This window comes from Callospermophilus lateralis, unplaced genomic scaffold (genome assembly GCF_048772815.1).
Source record: "Callospermophilus lateralis isolate mCalLat2 unplaced genomic scaffold, mCalLat2.hap1 Scaffold_260, whole genome shotgun sequence".
Taxonomy (NCBI): domain Eukaryota; kingdom Metazoa; phylum Chordata; class Mammalia; order Rodentia; family Sciuridae; genus Callospermophilus; species Callospermophilus lateralis.
Window position 1 is genome coordinate 1,698,635 of NW_027513384.1, and position 18,297 is coordinate 1,716,931.

The window sequence follows — 18,297 nt, forward strand, 5'->3', positions numbered from 1 at the left end:
CTACAATAACCCAGATGCTCTTCTCAAGGGTCTGACAGATCAGAGCACACCAAGAAGGCTAGGGGGCACTAATATTTTTGTTCCCTGCCTTCTTTTTAAAATTATCATGATTATTATGATTATTATATTACTATTATAGTGGGGATTAAACCCAAGGGCACTTAACCACAGAACTACATCTCTAGTCCTTCATATTTTGACACAGGGTCTCATACTCTGTTTGTTTAGAACCTTGCTAATTTGCTGAGAGTGGCCTCAAACTTTGGATTGTCCTGCCCCAGCCTCCTGAGTGGCTGGGATTACAGGCATGTGTCACCATGCCTATAGTCTTTTACTTTTAACCTGGTTGAACTACTTGTTGAAATAAGTTTTTCTTTTTAGGGCTATAAGCCACCTTAGAGAATGAGAATGCTATGGACTGATTTGAGTCCCATTCCCAATCCAGGTATTGATGCCCTAAACCTCAACGTGATGTTACTTGGAGATGGGGCCTACAGAGGCGGTTAGGATTAAAGGAGGTCAGAAGGGTGGGTCACTCGTGATGGGATTAGTAGCTTTGTCAGAAGAGGAAGAGAGAAGTGTTCTATCTACTCTGTGAGGACACAGCAAGCAGGCCCTCTGCCAGACAGGAGGAGAGACCTCAGCAGGAATCATTCTGTGGGCACCTTCATCTTGAACTTCCCATCCCCAGAGCTGTGAGTAATAAGTGCGTATTGTTTAAGCCACCCACTCTGTGGTATTTTGTTATAGCAGTCTGAGCTGATGAAGACAGCGAGATTCCTGGAATTGGTGAGTCTGAACAATGACTTGGTTGCTAAGACAATCCATTTATTGATTCTGCAACACTTCTTCCTCCCAAGTGGACCTTCTTCCAACTCCCCTTGGAAGAGAAGTACTTGAGGGCTTTCAGCTGCTGCTACTGCAGCTGCCATGAAGTCAGATGGAGAACTTTCATAAGACTACAGTAACACGAAACTTAATTTTAAGAATTTCTAAACGTAGTCTGCATAATATTAACCCAGACAAGAGCGTCACCAAAACCAGTCACTTCACTTAAAGAAATAATGCTCAAAGTCTGTGAACCAGGGAATTCTTTGTTTTGTAAACATGTTTACAAGTACAGCTGCGTTGTTCTAAATGGAAATGACTATAGTATTTAACCTGGGATGTCCTTGCTTGCGACTGGATTTATGCTTCATAATGATTATCTTCTAGACACAGAAATAGCATTTCTGTAACTCAAAATTGTTACTGGAGGCATTTAGTAGAATCTTGCCTTAAAAATATAATGATTTTTCATCTTTATTCTCCCCCCTTCAAAAGGTTTTACTGCTCCTGATGTTTAACGTTATGCAAAGACGTGTTTCTGCCAATGAATATCGCCTTATGGTTATGCTTCTGCAAATAGCCTGCTGTGAGCTGATAAAGGGATTAATTCAGCCAAAATTCTTAATCTGTGAAATTACAAATTAAATTCTCATATTAAAAATACCACCCTGAGGTATTTTTTGTGGTTTTAATTCCCCTCTGGTGTTCTGCATACATTGTGCTTGTTAATGATGGGGACAAGGCTGTCTCCACTGGCAGTCTGCTGTGGAGTGATAATGTGTAGGCATTTACTCACTGATAGAAACTGGATTTAACCACTGCCTGATAAACTAAGTGGCAAGTGGGTAATAAGTCCATATTAGCAGAAAAGTACTACTACAGAATTCAGAATTCATAGACCATCAAAATCCTGGCTTAAACTCAATCATCAAGTCATATGGGATTGAGATGTCACAAAGGAGGGGTGATATCAAGTTACAAGTTCCACTAAAGAGGGAAAACAAGCCATATGCTTGAGTGTGGTGAGCAGTAAATGAATGAGCCTATATATGTCTTTTTTTTTTTTTCCTCAGTATAGTAAGATGTGTCACAAAATCATTATTTTCCATAGAAATTTCATGTTTTCTTTTTTTATTTGGGGGAATAACTGTTATAATGATGGCCAGTGGGTTGATTTTTAGAAAGGAGGTAGAGTAGAATATAGAGTAAATATGGTCAGGGACATTATGAAATGTTAATGAGAATTTGCTAGACACAAGGAGAGTAGTAGATTAATATATCTATAGTCACTTTCAGGTAAAAAAAAAGTTGTTGGAAGTAAGTGTGGGATAGCAAAAAGATTTAGGATAGGAATACTCAACAGGAGTTGCTACTTGGGGTTATGTTATAAAGTAAAGGGCTACTGTAAAGGAGAAACCAGTGCTGCAAAGAGGAGGGGAAAAAAATACAATTTAAGAGACAAAGGAAATTAGCTTTGTGTCTACTGTAAATGTTGTATACACAAGGATTAATATACATATCACAAATATTTGTGCACAGAGGCAGTATGTTATTTTAAGGCAATCAGAAGAGTATGAGAAAAAAATATAATGGGCATTTAAAAAAATGCATCACCATTGAACAAAAATATTCCTACTGCAACAGTGTTCTGCATAATTTCACAAGAATTCTGTTTCACACTTGGGAAGAAAGCTGAGATCCTCCCAGCCATAAATCCTCCCCCAAATATTTTAAATGTAATTGAAAAAGCCTGTCTAAGAAAGGATACTTTTGTAAAAACAAAACACAAACCCACCCAGGAATGTGTTTTGTTTTAAAAGATCTAGAGAAGAGCTGTCTGTACAAATAGCAAGAGCATGTGCAGTTAAAATAAATTACATGTCTTCAGTCTTTACATGTCAATTCAGTGCATTAGCCAATTGCCAACTCTGTTCCTCAGCTCACTGAGTATTCATCCTTTTTAAGGTCATTGTTACAACCAATATGGTTTCTGAGAATTAAACAGAAATGAATCATTTCTCCGCTGTGTACTGCAGCCAGTTAAAATAGTACTGTATGCATAAAGCACTAAATATGTAAATCATATATTCCTTTTTCCTTTATGAATGCTCAGATCATTTTTTGGACACACACATAATCAAAAACAAAGATGCACAGCTGCAGACTGCAGAGCAAAGATAGCAAAGAAGGAATCCATTTTCTTCCTGTGTCTGGGAAGCTAGAAATTGAATACCAGGATTCCACTAAATATATATATATATATATATATATATATATATATATATATATATATATATATATGTGTGTGTGTGTGTCCCCCACCCCTGCTCTTGTGCACTCACGTGCTTGTTCACTCTCTCTCCCTCCCCCCCACCTACCCACCCCCACACACAAAATGCAAACACATATATACATGATCTTGTGTTTGTGCAAACATAAGCAAATGAATCTCTCCTCATGTATGTTCTCTATAGATAGTAAAGTACTTTGATTGGATATGCAGATGTGTCATACTCACTATCAGTTCCCATAGCCATGGGGGAAGGTCACTAAAATACTCATGGCTCAAGGCAGCCTGTGCTGATAGTCTGTTCTTTGGGGAACACTGTAGGAGCTTAGAGGCCATATCTTCTGCATGATTCACATAGCTGAGCCTGAAAATAGAAACCAAAAAAGAAATCAGACCAAAGAAGAAAATCTACCAAATAAGACATAAGGATCATGTAATTTTTCTGTATTTCAAGTTATGCCTGGCGAGGAAGACAACTTAAATTACCTGATGAATTCACACTGGTTCTCAGAGTATCTTTTACTCAAACTGACATTTACTCTACTATCAGTGACATTAGGTATCATAGTACCAATGATTTAAAATGTTTCTACTGTAAGCAAAGGGTTGCAACTTTCAGAATGAATAAAACTAAGTCCAGAGAAAAAAAATTTCAGAGACAATTTACCAAATGGTTTCCAGCATTTTGTTCATAGGATCTATATACTGCATAGACATCTGGATATAGTTATAGGAAATTAATACCAAATAACTAGGATAATTAAAATAGTACTGCTATTAAAATCTCTAGTTACTAAAAATTACCTATCCTTTAAGAGTTTATATTTTTTTGCATTGAATATAAAAGTATGGAAACAAGTGCCCCTGACAAATATCAGCCGTCATGATATTACAGGTTAACAAAGGGGATATGCTGAAATGATATGGGGCAGAATCAATTCAAGATGACCTTTAAAACAACAGTAGACAGAAAATATGTGTCTCGAGATCATCAGAAAAAAAAAAAAGAAAGAAAGGACAGAAGTAAAGTCTTTTATAAGCTTTCAAACCAGAGGCAGCAAAACTCAGCCCAGTCCTGCCTTGGTTTCCAGAGAGTCTCTATTTTTCTGCTGGAAGCAATCAAATACTTATGATTAACATAATACTGATAAGAAGAGTATTCCTAATAACAGCTACTCAGGAACTTTTCCAGGCATTTTTCAGAATCTCATGTTTATTATGGTCCACAAGGTAACTGTCCCCATTTTCTAGGGGTACAAAGTAAGGAGGAGTCAGAGATGGTAATGGATTGCTCAGTTTCAATCCAGCATCTCTAAGGGCATTCAGCCAAGGACCCTGAGTTTGTGCAACACAGTGCAGTATGTGCTTTGATCCTCAGAGACAGTTAGGAGCGGGTGAGAGAAAGTTGCTTCTGTTGAGAGGGCTTTTTTTTCTTTGTGGAAAGCCTCCAAGCTATTAGCACACAATTAGTAAAGAAACATCTTTCCTCAATGACCAACACAATTCTCCTCATACAACTCATTAGTATTGATTTGAAATTATTACGGGGGGGAGGTGGTCAGGATTGAAAAAAAGGAAAGGAGGTAATGAATATAGGTTTCAAAACGGAGAAAAGCAAAGAAAGACAGTACCTCACAGATCCAGTCTAAGAAACTGCTCTGAATCTTCATGTATAGAAGATTCAAATAGGTTCAATGGTTACTGTGATGACTGTTTATTTATTTACAAATAGATCAACAGATTTATTTATTTTATTTTTGTTTGTTTTTGTGGCCCTGGGGATTGAACCCAGAGCCTGCTGCATCCTAGGCAAGTTTTCTGTCACTAAACTAAATCTCCAGCTCCAATAGTTTGGTTTAAAATGTTTCTTCCTGGCAAAGAGAAATTTGTTTACCAGAAAAGGAAATTATAAAATGACAAACTATATAAGGACGTTGTAAGAACCACTTGCTAAATCCACATAAGTAGTGTGGGTTGACACTTTTGGGAATCTACATTTTATCCTAATTAGAAGTTTTATCTGAAACCCTAATTGTGGCTTATCAGATTGCTAGAATGATTACTGTTCTCATTATCCTATTGTGATGTACATTTTTTTCAATCTTTCCTTGTTAGACTATCAATTTTTGTTTTATATATTGCAAATCTGTGTAATTAAAGGCCTAACAGTTTAACAATGTTATACCTCCTGGTAAATTAAACCTTTAATCCTTAGATTGAAATTTTTTTTCTTTAACAAAACTGTCTAAAGTTTGGGGGTTTTGTTTGTTTGTTTGGGTGCTGGGGATTGAACCCAGGGCCTTGGACATTCAAGACAAGCACTCTACCAATTGAGCTATATTCTCAGCCCAAAGTTTGGGGTTTTATTTCCTATTAATGTAATGACCTCTGCTTTTTTTTATTGTTGGTTGTTCAAAACATTTCATAGTTCTTGATATATCATATTTTACACTTTGATTCAAGTGGGTTATGAACTCCCATTTTTACCCCGTATACAAATTGCAGAATCACATCAGTTACACTTCCATTGATTTATATATTGCCATACTAGTGTCTGTTGTATTCTGCTGCCTTTCCTATCCTTTACTATCCCCCTCCCCTCCCCTCCCCTCTTCTCTCTCTACCCCCTCTACTGCAGTTCATATCTCCCCCTTGTATTATTTTTCCCTTTCCCCTCGCTACCTCTTGTATGTAATTTTGTATAACCCTGAGGGTCTCCTTCCATTTCCATGCAATTTCCGTTCTCCCTCCTTTTCCCTCCCACCTCTCATCCCTGTTTAATGTTAATCTTCTTCTCATGCTCTTCGTCCCTACTCTGTTCTTAGTTACTCTCCTTATATCAAAGAAGACATTTGGCATTTGTTTTTTAGGGATTGGCTGGCTTCACTTAGCATAATCTGCTCTAATGCCATCCATTTCCCTCCAAATTCTATGATTTTGTCATTTTTTTAATGCAGAGTAATACTCCATTGTGTATAAATGCCACATTTTTTTATCCATTCGTCTATTGAAGGGCATCTAGGTTGGTTCCACCGTCTTGCTATTATGAATTGTGCTGCTATGAACATCGATGTAGCAGTGTCCCTGTAGCATGCTCTATTTAGGTCTTTAGGGAATAGACCGAGAAGGGGAATAGCTGGGTCAAATGGTGGTTCCATTCCCAGCTTTCCGAGAAATCTCCATACTGCTTTCCAGATTGGCTGCACCAATTTGCAGTCCCACCAAAAATGAACAAGTGTACCCTTTTCACCACATCCTCTCCAGCACTTGTTGTTGTTTGACTTCCTAATGGCTGCCAATCTTACTGGAGTGAGATGGTATCTTAGGGTGGTTTTGATTTGCATTTCTCTGACTGCTAGGGATGGTAAGCATTTTTTCATGTACTTGTTGATTGATTGTATGTCCTCCTCTGAGAAGTATCTGTTCAGGTCCTTGGCCCATTTGTTGATTGGGTTATTTGTTATCTTATTGTCTAATTTTTTGAGTTCTTTGTATACTCTGGATATTAGGGCTCTATCTGAAGTGTGAGGAGTAAAGATTTGTTCCCAGGATGTAGGCTCCCTATTTACCTCTCTTATTGTTTCTTTTGCTGAGAAAAAACTTTTTAGTTTGAGTAAGTCCCATTTGTTGATTCTAGTTATTAACTCTTGTGCTATGGGTGTCCTATTGAGGAATTTGGAGCCCGACCCCACAGTATGTAGATCGTAGCCAACTTTTTCTACTATCAGATGCCGTGTCTCTGATTTGATATCAAGCTCCTTGATCCATTTTGAGTTAACTTTTGTGCATGGCGAGAGAAAGGGATTCAGTTTCATTTTGTTGCATATGGATTTCCAGTTTTCCCAGCACCATTTGTTGAAGATGCTATCCTTCCTCCATTGCATGCTTTTAGCCCCTTTATCAAATATAAGATAGTTGTAGTTTTGTGGATTGGTTTCTGTGTCCTCTATTCTGTACCATTGGTCCACCCGCCTGTTTTGGTACCAGTACCATGATGTTTTTGTTACTATTGCTCTGTAGTATAGTTTGAAGTCTGGTATTGCTATACCGCCTGATTCACCCTTCCTGCTTAGCATTGTTTTTGCTATTCTGGGTCTTTTATTTTTCCATATGAATTTCATGATTGCTTTCTCTATTTCTATAAGAAATGCAATTGGGATTTTGATTGGCATTGCATTAAACCTATAGAGAACTTTTGGTAATATCGCCATTTTGATGATGTTAGTTCTGCCTATCCATGAACAGGGTATATTTTTCCATCTTTTAAGATCTTCTTCTATTTCTCTCTTTAGGGTTCTGTAGTTTTCATTGTATAAGTCTTTCACCTCTTTTGTTAGGTTGATTCCTAAGTATTTTATTTTTTGGGGGGATATTGTGAATGGAGTGGTTCTCCTCATTTCCATTTCAGAGGATTTGTCGCTGATATACAGGAATACCTTTGATTTATATGTGTTGATTTTATAACCTGACACTTTGCTGAATTCATTTATTAGCTCTAATAGTTTCTTTGTAGACCCTTTTGGGTCTGCTAGGTATAGAATCATGTCATCTGCAAATAGTGATAATTTAAGTTCTTCTTTTCCTATTTTTATGCCTTTAATTTCTTTCATCTGTCTAATTGCTCTGGCCAGTGATTCGAGAACTAGGTTGAACAGAAGTGGTGAGACAGGGCATCCCTGTCTTGTTCCAGATTTTAGAGGGAATGCCTTCAATTTTTCTCCATTCAGAATGAAGCTAGCCTGAGACTTAGCATAGATTGCTTTTACAATGTTGAGGTAAGTTCCTGTTATTCCTAGTTTTTCTAGCGTTTTGAACATAAAGGGATGCTGTTTTTTGTCGAATGCTTTTTCTGCATCTATCGAGATGATCATATGGTTCTTATTTTTAAGTCTATTGATGTGGTGAATAACATTTATTGATTTCCATATATTGAACCAGCCTTGCATCCCAGGGATGAATCCTACTTGATCATGGTGCACAATTTTTTTGATATGTTTTTGAATCCGATTCGCCAGAATTTTATTGAGGATTTTTGCATCTAGGTTCATTAGAGATATTGGTCTGTAGTTTTCTTTCTTTGAAGTGTCTTTGTCTGGTTTAGGAATCAGGGTGATGTTGGCCTCGTAGAATGAATTTGGAAGTTCTCCCTCTTTTTCTATTTCCTGAAATAGCTTGAAAAGTATTGGTATTAGTTCCTCTTTAAAGGTTTTGTAAAACTCTGCTGTATACCAATCCGGTCTTGGGCTTTTCTTAGTTGGTAGTCTTTTGATGGTTTCTTCTATTTCCTCAATTGATATTGGTCTGTTTAGGTTGTCTAGATCCTCCTGCCTCAATCTGGGCAGGTCATATGACTTAAGAAATTTATCGATGCCTTCACTATCTTCTATTTTATTGGAGTATAAGGATTCAAAATAGTTTCTGATTATCTTCTGTATTTCTGAAGTGTCTGTTGTGATATTGCCTTTTTCATCCCGTATGCTAGTAATTTGATTTCTCTCTCTTCTTCTCTTCGTTAGCATGGCTAAGGGTCTGTAGATTTTATTTACTTTTTCAAAGAACCAACTTTTAGTTTTGTCAATCTTTTCAATTGTTTCTTTTGTTTCGATTTCATTAATTTCAGCTCTGATTTTAATTATTTCTTGCCTTCTACTTCTTTTTCTGTTGTTTTGCTCTTCTTTTTCTAGGATTTTGAGATGAAGTATGAGATCATTTATTTGTTGTTTTTTCTTTTTTTAAGGAATGAACTCCAAGCAATGAATTTTCCTCTTAGAACTGCTTTCAATGTGTCCCATAGATTCTGATATGTTGTGTCTGTGCTTTCATTTATCTCTAAGAATTTTTAATTTCCTCCTTGATGTCTTCTATAACCCACTGATTATGTAGTAACCTATTGTTCATTCTCCAAGTGATGCATGTTTTTTCCTTCCTTCTTTTATCCTTGATTTTCAGTTTCATTCCATTGTGATCAGATAAGATGCATGGTATTATCTCCACTCCTTTATATTGTCTAAGAGTTGCCCTGTGACATAATATATGATCTATTTTTGAGAAGGATCCATGTGCTGCTGAGAAAAAAGAGTAACTGCTTGATGTTGGGTGGTATATTCTATATATATCAATTAAGTCTAGGTTATTAATTGTGTTATTGAGTTCTATAGTTTCCTTATTCAACTTTTGTTTGGAAGATCTGGTTTTCTGTGGAGAACCGAACTGGACCGTTTCCTTCCCCCGTCTCAAACCCAGAATTCAGCTCTGAGCTCAGCAAATGCATAGCTGGCAGGAGCCCGCAGAATCAGCATCACTGTATCTCTGCGCTGCCAGCCTGTCGTTTCCCAGCGCGCTCCACAGACTCCAGCCGCGGGGCGATCTTACGAACAAGCAGCATGACGCTCCGTATGGACAGATCGCTCGCGTTTGAGCCCCCGAAGCTGATCCTCGTGCGATGACAATCCTTCCACTAGGTTTTGGAGCACCCCAATCTTGCTGGAAGTTCCTAACAAGATAGCTTTTAGCCCTTCTAACTCGTCATTTTCCTTCACAGTGACACAGTACACGGAGTTGATTCACTCCCTCCGCAGCCATCTTCCCTCTCCTAGTCGACCTCTGCTTTCTTTTGCTTAATATTTGCCTGGCATACCTTATGTCAACTACCTATTTTATTGTCTCATATCCTTAAATTTAAGGTGTTTCTTTTGTAAATATTGTGTAGTTGGTCTTAATTTTTATCTAATCCCTGTCTTCTTAAGAAGAAAGTTTAGTCCTTTTACATTTTGTGATTCCTGATATTTTTGGAATTACTGCTACCCACTTAATTTTGTATTATATTTTATCCTCCTTTACCTTTTTTCTTTTCCCCATCTTTTTTTTTCAAATCAAGTTTTAAAATTCAATATCTTCCATCTTGTGTTTTAGAAGTTCTACATTATATTTTCATATACTTAGTAGTGATCCTCAACTCTTTTTTTCCTATTTCATTATTTCCTGAGGAGCTTAAACTCTTGTAGTAAGTTTTTACAAGTTGGAGGACACTGAGAAATTTTTTCATCCACAGGACTACAATCACAAATAAACACTTTCCAAGTAGCACATGTATACAGATGAACTGACATCGATATAAATCATCATTTTATGGGTTATACAGCAAAACACATTATTAAACATGCAGCTATTATATCACATAGCTCAACAGCATATAAAGTATTAAATATCTGCTGAATTCAACAGTAGAAATTCACTTCTATCTTTGCAAGAGAGTTTGGGAAGAGAACGGAAAAAGTTACACTTCTAACAAAAATAGTTGGCAAACAACTTTCAATAGATATGGAAAAAAATTACAAGATTAAAAAAAAATATGATAAAGTATTATTTTGGTTACAGCCACAAATCATCTCTACTTTAAAAGAATATTTACAAAATTAAAGGGCATATGTCCTGCAGAAGGCAAACACATTTTGCTAAAAATATTTAATGGTTCAATGGTTCAGTCCAACTTTTTCTTTAGTACCTCTTTCAAGTTGTGCCCAAAAGTGCAAACATTAAATTAAACTTTAAGACTTTTCTTTTGTCTGGAGACACTAAAGATATGTGCTTCTGTACAATGTGGACTTCACATGAACTTTTCAACTAGAGGTTTGTGATTTTCAAAATGGAAGTTTCATAGCAGAACAAAACAGAATTCATAGAAAGACATTAAGAAATCATCATAAGACTTGGACAAAGGCCAACAAAATCAATGGTTACACAAACCTGATGTGTACTGTTTTAAATGTGGTAGATATAAACATAAAGTAGCAGGCAAACAGCCACACAGGCCTTACTAGCAACATGTGAACTGACTGAGGGGATAGACCACAGAAGGTCTAGGCTGTTGTTCATGACTTGTGGGATTTTAATTCTCTATGTGATGCTCAGTATTTTGTTACCTAGTCTCTCTTCATTTCTTACATAATGAAAAGATTTGGGTGTGGGAATAGATTTGAAAAACACATAAATCAGGCAGGTCAGTTGATAGAAAGGGCAAGCACATTTTAAAGATTGGACAGCAAGGCATTTTATGCTAAGTTGATCATAATTTGAAGACAGAAGTTGCAATTCTGCCAAGCTTGAGGCCTGGTATAACTGATATGCCTACGGAAGCTTCATTAGACTTATCATTCAGTAAGCCTGCATTTGGCTAATACATACCATAAATCTGGTCCTACCTTAAATTCCATCTCCAAACTAATAGCATCACACAGTTCAGTTTATTGACTGTAACAGTTGCTTCTATGACTACTGATGTCAATGAAGTGCAGCTGTATTTTAGGGCAATATTTTTCTTAATAGAAATGTTCTACTTCACTTTTGTCTTCTGAACTTCATATGCTGTTCCACCTTCAAATAATGCAAGGGCACCAAGCACTAGTGCTCTCCTAGGGCCTTCAGCCCAGTGACAGCAACATCACAACCAGGTTCTTCAGGAAACTTTATTTTATAAGACAATTCCAACCTTCCCGTCTGGTTGGATGGCAGCATACCATCATCAGATGGCCATTCCAGAACCTTCCTTAATAGAAGAGCAGTGTTGGGAATTGCTTCACTTATGCTCACCACTGTGGTATTGCCATACTTCTGAAAGTTTTCTGCAACTTCATTTAAGGTCACATGGGTTGGATTACCCTGTGTGTGACTTCACAAGAGGTGGCTGATTCATTTGAGTCACACTAGTTAAAACACACTCAGTAGGATTATTGAAAATTAGAAGAATTTGAATACAGAACACAGAACAGATGTAAAGACACTGAAGTCTGCTTTGGTACACCACATTTGGACTTCTCGGTGCTTTGAGTATTGAACTGGAGCCACAGGAAGGGAGACAAACCTCCTCAGGAGCAGCAGCAATTCTTTCATCCAGTACTGAGGTGAGAGAAAGGACATTCCTCCAGGTTTACCCATGTAGGTCAGAACACTTGCAAAATGCTTTCCTGGTTTTAATTCAAACATGTGGTGTCCTAGTTAGCCCCTCTGTGGGGTTTCTTGGTGGGAGAGAAGTGAAAGTTCACTGACTGCACTCAAGTCATGCAGTGTGCCTCACAAGAACCCCACTGCCCTTCAGATTCTTCACAAACCCACACCAGAAACACCACAGAGTACTTGACTTATGGCTAGCAGTGGCTTCTCTTGCAACAGGGTGACTTCACGCCTTTTTTTTTTTTTAACCATCAGGGATATTTGAAGAACCTTCACACTTTATGCTCTCACTTCCAAGTCAATGATTCTTTAACTTTTATTTATTTATTTATTGGGTACTGGGAATTAAACCCAGAGGCTCTCTGCCACTGAGCTATATCCCCAGACCCCATTTTTTTTTTATTTTGAGACATGGTCTTTCTAAGTTGCTTAGAGCTTCACTAAGCTGCTGAGGCTTTTCTTGAACTTGTGATCTCCTGTCTCAGCCTCCCAACATTTATCTCTGGATATCTAATTAAAAGTTTACCGTTAAATTTTAATTTTACTCACCTGGAAAACAATTCATAAAAATTCCAATGCTTTAAATCTTATGAAACTTGTACCATCTCTTATTAGGGTCTAGCATTATATTTTTATTGTCTTTGTTTATAAAGACACATATTAGACACTTTTATTTTATTTTACTTATCTATATTTAGTAATTTATCAAATCATCTTCCTTCTCATGCTTCATCCCTTGAGTTCTGTTTGTTTCCATTTGAAATACAAACTGTATAAGTTCTTTCTAAGAGGATAATTTGTTGGTAAATTCTCCATTTTGTTTTCATTTTGGATAATAATTTGGCAGAGTATATTATTCCATTTTTCCTTCACCTTTTGAAAATATTATCCTATAGTCTTTTTTCAGTTGTTGCTGTCTCCCTCCCCTTATGAGTTCAACCATTACAATGAAAGATGTTCTTTTTATTTAACCTGTTTTGTATTCATTATGTTTCTTGAATTTGAAGTTTCAAATCCTTCATCAATTTCAGAAAAAATATCCTAGCCAATATCCTATGAATACTTTCTTTCCCCAGTTTTCTCTTTTCTATCGCTTCCTAACTCCAATGTAATGACATATCATTAAATTTCTGTTGTTACACACTCATATTGTGTGCTAGTCCCTCTGTTTTCCTGTCTGGATAGTTATTCCAGAGTCATCTTCCATTTCAATTAATTCTCTAATCAGTTGCCTATAATATACTGTTTTCCCTGTTCAGGCATATTTCATGTTCAAGTTTTTAATTTGATTTTTAAATTGTTTAAATTTAGGTATAAAACATATCTGATAATTCTCAACATCTGAAGTTCTGGGTGAAGGGAGAGTTCATTTTTATTTCTTTTGCTACTGACCATTACCCCCAGTGTGGTTTTCAAACATACTTTATAATTTTTGATTGTGAGCTCATTCTCAGTTAAGGTTGTTCTGTGGGAATCCTCAGGAACCTAGGTTGAGAATGTACTTCTCCATAGGGATTTTCTTTTGTTTCTGCCAGGAGTTCTGGGGCTCTCTAAAGACCTATGCACTCCAAGTTCTTGCTGCTGGTTTCTGAAACCCTGCCAAGTTGTGTAAATTTAAGCCAAACCTGTAGGAAGTCTCAGGGGAAACTTTTTCATCTTCATCTAGAAATAAGGCTGGCACAAACCAATTGTTCTTGCAGGCTTTCTTTGTTGGAAGTAGATTTTTTTCCTTTTACCCTAGCCCTTTACAGAAGTTGAATTGTATTATAGAAGCGCTTCTCTGTGTGGAGAATCCCAATTCCTATGTTCTTTCTCAGGTCTAAACCTTTGTTTTTATGTTCTTATTAAAAAAAAAAAAAACAAAAAACAAAAAAAAACTCTAGGGCAACTGAAACTTTAGCACTTGCTTAACACTCTATTCTTCTTTCTTGACCCTACTGAAGAATTCACTTATTTTCTTCTTGGTTCAGCTGTGCATTTGAAAGGATGTGCTTGCTGTATTTGATCTAGTATGGCAGGTGGTTTTTAGTAGTACTGGAGATTCTTTTTCCTCTATTCGATTACATGTGTGATTTCCACAATTTGATTAGTTTTTATAAGCTCATCTACATTTATAAATTTTGGATCTTTCTCCCTCGAATAATCATTAAGTTGGTGTTATTTTCTTACCTCCCTCTTTAAACAAATTATAGGTCCCCTCTATTGAACCTCAAACCAATCATCAGAAGTTGAGTCAGGCTACTATTTATTTGCCATACTAATTTTAGATGAATCTCAAATGTATTATCCTAAGTATAAAAACTGAATAAAATCATTCATTTATAAAACATTTTGGAAAAGCCAAAATTATAGAAACAGAAAACTGATCAGTGGTTTCCAGAGGCTGGAGAGTATATGAGAGGAGTTACCAAAGGGTAAGCTGGAGAAACTTTTTGGATGGCTGTACATCTTAATCTAGAAGGATGGACATAGGGCCATGTGAGAGGATAGGGTTGGAGTACATTCAAGGAAATTCAGAAAAGGGAACAGTTTAGAGCAGTGAAACATTACAGATATCTTGCAAGGAAACTTCAGGCATTAAGAATGGAGAGCTGTTCTCAAAGTGGCTGAAATTGGGACTTCCCGTGTCTTAGAATGATTCCCAGTGATATATCAAGGGATATTCTGGTAAATGGGGAGATGCTGCTGTGAGTGGTGAGGCCCTCCTTTGATTTCAGTGCTCCTTTCCAGCCACTGGGTGGGGGATCTGCCTCAGGCTAATGGAACTGTGTCTAGGTTGGTTAGGGTGTACTCAGTAAGCCTCTATGTTCATAAAGGGTCAGAGAAATATAGCAGATATGAGGGACAAGAGAGTGTTATGTTCATTCCACATTCATTTTTTATAAAGAAAAAATATAATTGGTTGTTTATAGAAACATTTGGGGCAAGTCCTAAGGAATTTTAAATTTATAAATCTAGATGACACGACATAAATAATCCTTACTGAATTCAGAGTGTGTATGGGAAGAGAATTTTATACGAAGAGCCACTTTCAAACAGATGCTTTTAGGAGAACTAAAAATAATGGTATGCTGCTATTTAAATCATGACAAATTTTACACATTTCTCTAGTTCTTACCCATGTGCACGCATGTGTGCACACACACACACACACACTCACATACACTTTACCTGTGTTCTATTTGAAAAGGCATTAGAGAAGATAATTAAGTAGTGAAAAGCAGTGTTGGACCATGAATATCAAGCAAGATATTCTCTCTATTCTTTGCTTAAGACCCTATTTACATCTCAGAAATGAGGAACATAAAACAAATAGACTTTTTGGCTTTGTTCTAGCTTTGACATTACATGTGTCCAATCTAAGAAGAACTTGACGGTGAACTAGAGGCAAGAAGGTTTAGAACAGCTGCACTGGCCTGCCAGGGCTGACCTACAGAGTTTTTCCCCTGTTACCAATGAAAAGACAAAATGGTGCCTTTCATTTCTCTCCACTTAACCTGCAATTAACTCTTCTTCAAAAGCTCACCTAAATTTCTCAGCCTTCCTGAAGACAGACAAAGAGTAGATCCAGAGTTCTTTGTCAGACTACAGGAGACTGCCCAAGTTGAAAACAGAAGGGAGAGTAGAGGAGAAAATGATGATGAAAAAAGGAAGAGGAGGGTAACAGTGGTTCTGGCCACTTTCTATAAGGCAGAAAGTGACAATGTGGGACACAACATTTGTTCAGGACTGATTATAACAATGTGTGTTATACCTATACAGGTTCTGTTTAACTTGAAAGGGTACACAAACAACCATTTTTGAGTCAAAACATGTTACGTTCAAGTCTTGGGTCCTTAAAGAAACACACACACACACACACACACACACACACACACACACACACCTGGGAAAAACTGTTGGGACAAAGTGGTTGCCAAAGCAGTGACCTCATTCACTTCCCTGAAGGAAGTGACCTCACCTCACTTCCTTGGTGATAGATCTCTCTGAACTTGGGATCCAGGAGGCGAGGCATCCAGAGGCAGTTCCACTCCCAGTGGGCTCACTTGATTGTCTATACCAAGGCCAGAGTCATTCTTTGTTGGTACCTAGTGATGTGTGCATAGTCAAATGCTTTGAATGGTCTCAAAAGGGGCCTTTCCTGAGAAAGAAGTGTTGGCTCATTGCTGGCTCCTGACAACTACACAGAGATGGCCAAGGAGACCAGAGCTGAGACAGGACAGGCCACAGCCGAGGAACATATTTTCACCCACCAGTCAGAGGACAGAGTGGATAGATGCAGACCAAATACAGGGGTGGTTTGTGTGTCTCAGTGGGTGTGTATTTAAATTTGTCATTTTGTCTCCTGTTCTGAGAACATGAGGAAAAACTTTTTTGTTGTTGTTGTTGTTGTTGTTGTTGGTTTGAAATGGACTGTTAAAAAGTGAGCCTGTTTATGTCAGTGGATCCCACTGGGTTTGTGGTTAAAGAGAGTAGAGAGAAGAATGCAGCCATAAATGTGTTCTGTCTAGTGGAAAACTTTGCAGGACTCCTCATGGCCAATTTATGAATGGACTGCTACTTGCCTTACAGATGGGCAACACCTACCAAGATCCTAAGTTCCTGTATTCTTCCTGAATTTTGGCCACTCTCTGAAGAGGTTCATGGTTTTGTGTCCAAGATGTGTACCACATTCAAGCTCTGTGACATGGCCATGGACTGGATTGCTGAAGGGCATGCCAAGCATCTCAGAAAACTCAAAAATTAGCATGACTGGAAAGGATCTCTCTGGAGAATCCCTGCTTGGATAGATAGTAACCCAAGTTGCATGATTAGGAGCTGTCAGTGCCACAGTGTTCAATTAAAGTTTTTCTCCAGGCTTCTTTCTTCCCTATTGTTCTGTTCCCCTGAATGTCAGGGAGGTGTTTGCCTTAGGGCACTCCTTTGTAACTCCTCAAGAAAAGAGTTTCAAATGGAAATGAAGAGGCCTAATCTGTGACTTTGAAGTAAAGTGCTTTGTAAAAGCTGTGTCTGTATCAGACTCCTGGCCCTGTGTGTGGCTGTGAATTACATTCTCAGCACCCCAGGAAACTCGGGAAAAATCCCATATGTTCATCCCAATCTAAACGGATGAAAAACAAGTGTACTATTGGATGAAGTCTCTCGCCTTCCTCTGGTCAGACTTCTGACCCCTATGATGTCAGAACAGGGATCCTCTGGGTCAAATGAGTTGTTGCAAGCCCTCCAGTAACTAGCACACAGGTGTTTGGGTTTTTTCATGAGTCTAGGAAACATAAAGAATCTACCCCTGGCAGGCAAGAGGCCTCTAATTTGAGAAGCAGAGCAGTATGAACTACAGGCCCATTTTATCTATCCTGTTTCTCAGTAAGGGTGTCCAGGCCACCATGACATTTGGCATATCATGGGCATGAGAGCTTACTTTGCACACCATCTAAGACTGCTCACCCTATAGAAACCACCAGCCAGAATGTTATGATGAGTGTCTGCATGGAAGAAGATGAGGGCCATGTGGGAGTGTTTTTGTTATAATAGTGGTTTTTTGTGTGGTGGTTGGAAAAGATGACTGGGTTCACCTCAGCTTGAACTCTGGTGTGATGTCATTAGAGACTGAGTTCTGGAACTGATATCAGAGAACTATTGGCATGAATTGTGTTGGGATTTTAGAAGGTCAGGCATTAGAGGAGCCTTTGGAAACTGAGATCTAGGCCGAGGGTGGCTTTCTTCACAACACTGGGAATCTCAGCCAGGATTTCACATGATTTTGCTGTGAAAGCCTTTTCTGCTATAGTTGAGAGCCAAAACTCACAGGAACCTCTTATTTTAGACCCCAATATACCTGGATTCCTGTGACCTTTCACCACTCCTTGGGAACCTTGCCTGCATGTGATCTCCAGAGCTTTTACTGAAAGGAGATTCCTCAACACTTGATGGCTCCTGAACGAATCAAAACCCACATTGTCAACTTCTTCATTATTGAAATATGGCTAGGCCAATACCATGAAGTTTTTGAGAATCTCATGACCAGAAATTCCTGGAGAACTTTAGATCTCCTGTTGCTCATCATGATTCAACGAGCTAGTGCCATTGTTGACTGAGTGGAATTCATGACCATGGTGAAGAACAGAGATGGCAGTGAGTAGGAGCCAGCGGAAAACTGGGCCTGGAGCAATGGAGTGCAGGTGTGTGATCCAACATCTGTGGTGGGCCCCTGTGGTTCTGTCATTGGCTTC

The 18,297-nt window shown here is 38.0% G+C and overlaps 1 protein-coding gene and 1 long non-coding RNA gene across 10 annotated transcripts in view; one reads left to right on the top strand and one right to left on the bottom strand.

Moving 5' to 3' along the window:
- Nucleotides 1-18,297, bottom strand: part of LOC143387324 (cyclin-dependent kinase 14-like) — an 88,640-nt gene that overhangs the window by 23,599 nt on the left and 46,744 nt on the right. For 7 of the 8 annotated variants that reach the window (XR_013089836.2, XR_013089835.1, XR_013089834.1 and 4 more), the window contains one exon: nt 3,347-3,482. Coding sequence is in view for 1 of the 8 variants with exons in the window: in XM_076841828.1 (XP_076697943.1) it covers nt 3,347-3,482 (136 nt within the window). In the remaining 7 variants the exon portion in view is untranslated. Of the gene's footprint in view, nt 1-3,346; nt 3,483-16,028; nt 16,131-18,297 lie in introns of those variants that run through there. The other variant, XR_013089838.1, reaches the window with a different exon arrangement.
- The window catches only part of LOC143387325 (uncharacterized), a 64,965-nt gene continuing 64,556 nt past the window's right edge, over nt 17,889-18,297 (top strand). For both annotated transcript variants that reach the window (XR_013089843.1, XR_013089842.1), the window contains exon 1: nt 17,889-18,246. This is a non-coding gene — a long non-coding RNA (uncharacterized LOC143387325). The remainder of the gene's footprint in view (nt 18,247-18,297) is intronic.